Source organism: Pipra filicauda, unplaced genomic scaffold (assembly GCF_003945595.2).
Source record: "Pipra filicauda isolate LSUMZ 115617 unplaced genomic scaffold, ASM394559v2 scaffold95_size2449627_pilon, whole genome shotgun sequence".
Lineage (NCBI taxonomy): Eukaryota > Metazoa > Chordata > Aves > Passeriformes > Pipridae > Pipra > Pipra filicauda.
The window spans coordinates 1,054,533-1,062,243 of NW_024105153.1; the positions used below are offsets into that span (position 1 = coordinate 1,054,533).

A 7,711-nucleotide genomic window follows, 5' to 3' on the forward strand; every position below is an offset into this window, starting at 1 on the left:
ATGTCTCCATGGTGGGGACAAGTCTAGAAAAAACTGCTCTCACCAGAGTGTGAGTGTGGCTCTGTTATGTCCTGCACGCCTTAGGAAACCTTAAGCTCTGCTCTTGTTGAAGCCTCTGGCTGGAGATTTTCCTGATCTCTTTTTCTTGCTGGGCTTGCTTGCAGCCATAGTCTTCTCAGGATTGGCTTCCCCAGCCTCACCTCGGCCCCAGCCAGGGCAGGTTTGGAAAGTGGTGGAAAGCTTTACCTTCAGCCCCTGGGCTTCTGCAGGGGACCCACAGGTGGCCCCTACACGGAGGTTGAGTTTGTTGATCCACCTGGAAATGTGGCAGAAGATCAGGGAAAGAAATGGGACAGGGTGAAGGGAGAGGTGGAACTCTGCCCATGAGTGGACAATCACTTCAAAGTCTCTCCAGGTTGCTTAGAGTCTCACCTGGATGACCTTTGAATATCTTGAATATCTGCCAAACCCAACTTATGGGTGCTTTCCCTATACCAGGAAAGCCGAGGCTACGTGCATCCTTGCACATAGGTGCATGCTCCATATCACCACCGTGGGAGAGGACCTAAAGTGGCCAGTGTGCCGTGAGCTTGTGCCTCTGGCATGGTAAGGTCCAACTGCCCCCCAGGTTGATCCCTGAGGCTGTTCCGCCCTCGCAGCACTCACCTGCGCAGGGGAAGGAGCTGGCAGTCGCAGTGGAAAGGTACATCCTGCAGGTTGAGGATCTCCAGACTCGTGAAGTTGCTCATATCGGGGATGTTGCTCATTTTGTTTCTCTCCAGGTAGAGGCTTCTGATCTTGGGACCAAGGCCAGCAAAGGCATGAGGGGAAATCTGCAACAGAGGGAGGGTGAGTCAGAGGGTCCTGATGGGGGCAGGGGAGCAAATCTCTGCCCCTGCACTGCTAATCAGCTTGGGAGCCTGTCCTGAACCTGGAGGCCCCACAAAAGAGCTGCTTTAAATGGGGGACTGTTAATTAGTTCAAGCAGTTTCAGTCACATTTTGGGGCTCAATAGACCCCCCTTCAGTCTTCATAGAAAGAATGAGACATGCAGGAGGTCTCAGAGTGAGCCCTGGATGCTGTTAAGATACACAGTCCTTATGATGAGGGTGTTGCTAACACTTCTTTCTTGAGAGGATGGAGACATTTGGGGTAATAGCAGTGAAAAGTCCTGCAGGACAGCCTGTAATAAGAGAAAGAGAAATCTGGCTGGGGTTGGGAAAAGGAGATGATCTGGGCCCCACTGAAATGGTGGGTAAATGTCCTTAAAGACTGGAGGGAGTAAGCCTGTCCCAGGGGAGCTGTGGACAAGGCTGCAGTAAGGCAATTCTACAGCTGAGTCTCTTCCCAGCCCGGCTATGGAGCATCTCCTGAAGCCTTGGGAATTTGGGGACATCTGCTTGGATGCTCCTATAGGGGCCACCAGCCCTTTGCAGTGTGGAAGAAGATGGGACCTGTGGCTGTGCCCTCTGGTGCCACTGCCCCTCAGGAGTCCTGTACTGCACTCACCTGCTCCAGGCCCGTGTTGTCCAGATACAAGTGCTGCAGACTGGAGGCCACCGGCAGGAAGACACCATCCCCCATGCGCTTGATGGGGTTTCGGGACAGCTTTAGCTCACTCAGGGCAGACAGGCCCCGCAGGGCTGCTGTGGGCACCTCCACCAGGTGGTTTCCCTCCAGCTGCAGTTTCTCCAGCATCTTGGCAGGAGCCAGGGCAGCAGGGGCGATGTGCCTGATGGCATTCCCAGTGAGGTAGAGCCAGCGCAGCCCCCTGGCTCCGGCCAGGTCACCCTCTGCCAGCTCCCCGATGGCGTTGTGCTGCAGGTGGAGGGAGATGAGGTTGGGCAGGAGCTGGAAGGCGCCCGCGGGCATACGGGTGAAGGCATTGCGATCCAGGTCGAGGTAGGCCAGCTGTGGGGCCCCCTCAAAGGCAGCAGCTGCCAAGGTGGAGAGGCGGTTGTCGGTGAGGTACAGGTAGACCAGGCTCTCCAGCCCCCGCAGTGCCCCGGGTTGCAGTGCCCTGATGCTGCAGCTCTGCAGGTGGAGGGACACCAGCTCCTCCAGGCCAGGGAAGGCATCTGGTGGCACTGTCCTGAAGGTGTTTCTGCGCAGGTCGAGAAGGCGGGTGTCCCCGGGGAAGTCCCGGGGGATCTTCTGTAGGTTCCTGTTCTCACAGGACCCATGATGGAAATCGGGGGAGCAGACGCACCCCTGGGGGCACCGCCTGCTGCCAGCTGCCCTTGGCTGCTCTGATGGTCTGCTGGGGCTGGGGGGTGGCCAGAGGCGACTGCATCTCATCTCAGGGGGCTTCAGGGAGTCAAGGGGCCGGCCTCGGAGGGCAGGGGGTGCAGCACAGGCACCTTCAGCCTGCACCCGTGCCCTCGTCAGCCAGTTGTGGAAGGGGCGCAGGAGGCAGGAGCAGAGCAGAGGGTTCCCATGCAGGCTGACCCTCGCCAGCCCCCCGGCTCCGGCCAGGGGTGGCAGCCCCTGCAGCTGGTTTTCGCGGAGGTCCAGCACACGCAGCTGGGGGCTGCGGGCAAAGGCATCCGGTGCCACGTCCTGGAGGGAAGCATGGTCCAGGAAGAGGTGCCTCAGCGAGGCCATGGCCAGGGCCTCCTCGGCCACGTAGGTGATGGGGTTGTGGCCCAGGTCCAGCCGGGTAGCCCCATCCAGCCTGGCCAGGGCCTCGCCAGGCAATGCCTGCAGCTCATTGTGGTCCAGGCTCAGCCTACGCAGGGCAGGCAGGGCAGCAAAGGCCTCGCTTCCCAGCACATGGAGGGCGTTGTGGGACAGCCGCAGCCACCTAAGCACCTGCAGACCCTGGAAGACCATGTCTGGGAGGTAGACCAAGGCATTTGCCCTCAGGTCAAGGACAGTGAGGGACCCCAGATGGCCAAAAGCACCTGGCTGGATCTCCTCAATGCGGTTCCCCTCCAGGATGAGCTGCTGGAGGGAGGACAACCCATCCAGGGATTCCTGGTAGAGAAGGGCTATACTGTTGGAGGCCAGGTTAAGGTAGACCAGCCTTCCCAGCCCTCGGAAAGCCCCTTCCTCCAGCCTCTCCACCTTGCAGTGCTGCAGGTCTAAGTGTGTGAGGTAGGGGGTGGCAAGGAAGGCTCCTGCTGGGATGACCGAGAAGCTGTTGCCCCGAAGGTCTAGCTTTTTGGTGAGCTGTTGGCCACACAAATAAAACACTTGAGTTACCCCAGGGCTACCATACCTACCTTCTTTCCCCATCCCTTGATCTTTCCCTTGCCCACCTCTGGGATGGTGTCAGGGATGGCCACCAGGCTCCCATTGAGGCACAGGACGTGGGCACGGAGGTTGTCGCAGACACAGGGTGCAGGGCAGCGGGCAGCACCCGCTCCCCCCAGGGCTGCTGCCAGCAGGAGGAGCCCCCAGGACAGCCTCATGTCAGAGGGCACCTATGGCTGGGGAGAGACAGCAGTGAGGCCAGGAAAGAGGCCAGGCTCCTGTGCATCCCCAAACAGCATCTCTGGCTTGGCACACAGAGTACCCAGGGGGCTGCTGCTGTGACCTGGTGGGGCAGGTCTGTCTCTTGCTCTCACACTGTGATTTCATGGGTCATAAATGAGGAAGAGAGTGGAAGAAAGAAGATAAATACTTGGAATGAAAACTGAAGGTAACAGCTAGCAGGTCACTCGGGGGAACTGGCTTGAAGCTGATACACACCCCCCCCTTTTCTTCACACAGCACTAACATAAGATTGCCTTGGTCTGTACAAGCTATCAATATCCCTCCCAAAACTGCTTTTTTTGTAAGGCAAGCACGTATAGCCACCCAGGGAATGTGATCACAAAGCCTTCCGAGCTGCCACCCTTCTTTAAATGGCAAATGTCCCATATCTCCACCACCATGGCCACTTCCTGCCTCCCCAGCTCTGTGCCTCCCACCCTGCATGCTCTCTGCTTCCCCCTCAAGCTATTCATAGCGGTTTTTGGAATAGAACTCCACTGTTTAGCTGCAGGAAGGACGAGTTGGTTTTGGCTGGGCAGGAGTGAGCCCCTGGGGCGAAGGTACCAGAGAGAGGCCAAGGCTGGGGCAAGCAGAGGAGGCAGTGGGGCTGCAGATATGGTCAGCGCACGCCTCTAGGCTCTAAGACAGCAGCAGCGGGGTCTGCAAGGCTCAAACCTGTGGAGCCACTGTGGTGCACAGCCCCTTGCCCACTGTGACTCATCGTCCCCTGTGGGTCCATGCCCCAACTCTGCCCTCCTGCTTGAAGGAGCAGGACACCTAGTCCTGCTGCAGCCCACACACACACTGGGGTCACCCCCCTTCTGTGTGCCCACCAGCAAGTGCCACCACTGCAACGCCCCAGCTCAGTCCCCATGCTGTGCCTGGGGCACTGCCACATGCCAGGCATCGCCCCACCACTGCCTCCCACACACCTGAGGGGTTCACACAACCAGGGTTGGGAGTACCTGGACTTCAAGAAGTGGCGAAGAAAGAGAGGAAAGCGTCTCCTGCCCCTTGTAGCAGCTGCCAGGCTCCTGCACCGGTGTTTGCTCTCCTTGCAGAAGCAAGAACTGAATGGGCCCCGTTGTGTCGCTTTCCCAGCAGCGCTCACTGGACGGGGCCAGAAACGTGGGAGGAGGGAAAGGAGGAGAGGGGGAGGAAGGGTAAGCCACCTCTGGAGAGAGGGCAGCAACCCAGACATTGCCTCCCCCTTAATTCACAGGGGGCTGGGAGCACGAGCCCAGCAAAGCCCATGTGGGATTTGCACTCCCTGTTTCCTGAGCTCTGCCTTTCCTTTCCTGGCTGTTAGTCACAGGAGCTACAGAGGTACAGGGCAGAAAGGTGACATCCAGCCAAAATTGCAATGGCAGCGGTAAGCTCAAGCAAAAGGGAAGAGGCAGCTGACCAGGCTGCAGGGCTGTGCCATGTTTACAGCCTTCTGCTCTCCTCATTTTGCTTCTTTTGAAGAGGCCAGGGGTGGCAGTGCCTGCGTGACACATCATTTGCTTGCAGAAGGGCAGTCCTGCTGGATTAGTGTTTCACTCTCCCAGGGAACGCAAGCAGATCTGCGGCCTGACAAAAATCTGGAAGATTTGATACTAATGTCTCTCTCCCCTTCAAGCCCTTCCCCTGTTCAGCAATCTCAGTTGCCAGAATCAGAATGTCCAATCCTGGTGCCACCTATGGGTGATGGACATGCTGGCCAGGGTCTGCAAGCCTCTCTGGTCACTGCAGTGGGCTGCATCCTCTGTCCCTGCAGGGTCCCAGACGTGTTTAGTGCTCCTGGGACACAGGGTGACTTGACGTGGTGAGCAGCTTGGAGGCACCACCTCTTATGCTCAGCTCCACTCTGCTGTGCAGGGAGGACCATTGGGGATGCAGGTCTAGAGGAGATGAATCTGCCTCAGGCTGGCAGAAGTCACCCTGAGGAGCTCACTGCCTGTGCTGAATCACCATGACCCATTTTGGGCTCATGGCTGGCCTAAGGGAGGGTCAGGTGAAGGCAGTGGTGCCTGTTTAACGTCACAGCCATAGTCTGGCCAGTGCTGGTGCCGTTTGATGGTCTTCACCCTGCACCTGCTGGGTGCTGCCAGCACAGCTGGGCCCTCACACCTCCTTGAGCTGCTCCCACAGTCTAGCAATGCTGTATCCAGTGTCCCAGCTGCAGCCTGGCCCCACTGCCCACTGCCATTCCTCATGCTACCACCCAAATATCCTTGAAGCACCATCCCTTCCTCACACTGGACACAGGTGGAGGGCAGTGATGGCTGGCAGGTCTGGGAAGAAACCAAAGGGACAACAGGCTGGAACAGCCCCAGCCAGGCAGTTTCAAGGGTCTGAGGAACCTCAACCACTTCCACCTGAACTCCAACCTCTCTGCCCTACTGGTGACAGAGCAGTTGGCACTTGGCATGTCAGCAGCAACCCCTTCCACCAGCCAATGTGGAACCAACTGCTGCAGCCACCTCCACCCCAGCTCTGGCCATTGTCCAGCCCACTCTGCTCCCCCCTGCCTGGACCCTCCATCACCGCCCCTGGCCAGGAGCCCCCACCCTGCCTGGCCAACAACCCAGACAGCTACACCTCCCTGGCAGTGGCCTGGGCTCTGCTGGAGAACCATGGGGAGGATGAGATGTGATACCAGGCACTGAGTGCCACCTCTGCCCTTTCCCCAGCTTCGCTCCAGGCTTTTATTTTGTTCATTTACCCAGCAAATATCTTGCCCACTTTAGCAGCTACAAGGCTGCAGAGAGGCAGCCAGTCTTTGTTCTCCCTGATGGGGCACAGGACATGAAGGCAGCACACCTGAACTTCCACTTGTTGGGGTCCAACTCACCTCTGCTAGGCCAGATACTTTTATTTCCTGTTAAATGTTTCACCTCTGCCTGCAAGGAGCCAGATTCCACTGCTACCACTACAGGGTTTCACTGTTCTTGGATGCAGCCAGAACTGTTCCATGCAAAGAGAGCTCTGCACCAACCATTGCTGCCTTGCTGGGCTGAAAAGGTTCAAACTAAAAATATATCTGACAACATCAGTGTGTTTGGGGGGAAATGGTTGCACAAGACAGGCCAAAGCAGCACTGAAATAACCTCAAATTCCTCCAGAGCACCGCTGGGATCCTCTGACCACAGTCATCCTATCAGAGCAACTTCTAATAGAAACCAGAGTCAGCAATTCCCAGCCTCTTTTTTCCCCCCCACCCCTTAATCCAGAGGCATAAAGGACTTTTGAGTCCATGTCCTACCTAGGAGTGAATCTGTCTTCTGCAGAGACTATCAATTCTACCCTTGCACACCTCTTTTTCCTACAGACATCTGATCTTGACACTAAATACCAGGCTCAGGAAAATCCTGTTTCTAAATATTGTTTGTTTATGAAAAAAACCCACCTGTAATTAATCAACCTCCCACGCTCGTCCTGCTGCTATGGCTTGGCTACTCAAAGCTGGTCGCACAGGTTCTCCCCACGACCTGGCCCACAAGTCCTTGTGCAAGCAGCCTTTCCAGGCTCCTTGCTCACAAAACATGCTCCATGGGACCTACTGCAGGTGGCCTCAGGTAGAAGGTGACCCCTTGGTTTGGTCTCTGCATCACCTTCCTCTTCTCCATGACCCTCCTCCACAGCAGAGGAACAAAAGGAGCAGCAATACGCCAGGGAGCTTCAAAAGTAGCTACAATGGTTCAAGACTTACAGAAACTACAGATTCTTTTATGTCTCAGTTTTGCCCTCGAGCTCACAGCAAAACTTAACAAGGATGGGATGAGGTGAAGGAGGCAGAGCTCAGCTTGCAGTGATTGAAATTCCTGTAGGTGCAGATGCCTTACCTTCAGTTGATTTTTACCAGTTTGGACACAGAGGAGTTCCAGCTTCAGTCAAAGAAAGTGGAATAAAATGTATTTTGCTCTTAGCCTTAGGGCAACTTCTTTTTAATGAGGGGACACTGCTCTTACCCAAAGGCCAGCACTTTGCCAGCCAGAACGATGAGAGACACTGCTTTCCTGAGTCTGCTGGATCACAGCCTTGCCAAACCTCCCCCAGCCACCCAGTTTCACCAGTGGAGTGCACTCTGCCAGCTGTAGTACATGTTGCATCTCACAACAAAGGAACAGCTAACTCAGTTTCCTTGACTTCTTCCTGGAACTATTTATATACTGCATGTTGATGGTAAGGGAGGATGAACAGTCTCTAACTAAAAACAGAGAGAGAAGGAATAACTCTTTGCTACTTTAAG

The 7,711-nt window shown here is 56.2% G+C and overlaps 1 protein-coding gene across 1 annotated transcript; it reads right to left on the bottom strand.

Moving 5' to 3' along the window:
- Positions 1-4: 4 nt before the first annotated feature.
- On the bottom strand, positions 5-3,443 carry CHADL (chondroadherin like). Its single transcript, XM_027722716.2, has 4 exons — positions 3,261-3,443; positions 1,510-3,171; positions 667-833; positions 5-316 (listed from the first exon to the last, which is right to left on the bottom strand). The coding sequence occupies exons 1-4, from the start codon at positions 3,411-3,413 to the stop codon at positions 91-93; spliced, it is 2,208 nt and encodes a 735-aa protein (XP_027578517.2). The 5' UTR covers positions 3,414-3,443; the 3' UTR covers positions 5-90.
- Positions 3,444-7,711: the final 4,268 nt, after the last annotated feature.

Excerpts from the sequence above, each read along its gene's own strand:
- CHADL (XM_027722716.2), bottom strand. The coding sequence starts at position 3,413 with ATGAGGCTGTCCTGGGGGCTCCTCCTGCTGGCAGCAGCCCTGGGGGGA. Across the intron at positions 3,172-3,260 it reads TCCCTGACACCATCCCAGAG|CTCACCAAAAAGCTAGACCT; the intron begins GTGGGCAAGGGA and ends TGTGGCCAACAG. Across the intron at positions 834-1,509 it reads ACAACACGGGCCTGGAGCAG|ATTTCCCCTCATGCCTTTGC; the intron begins GTGAGTGCAGTA and ends CCTCTGTTGCAG.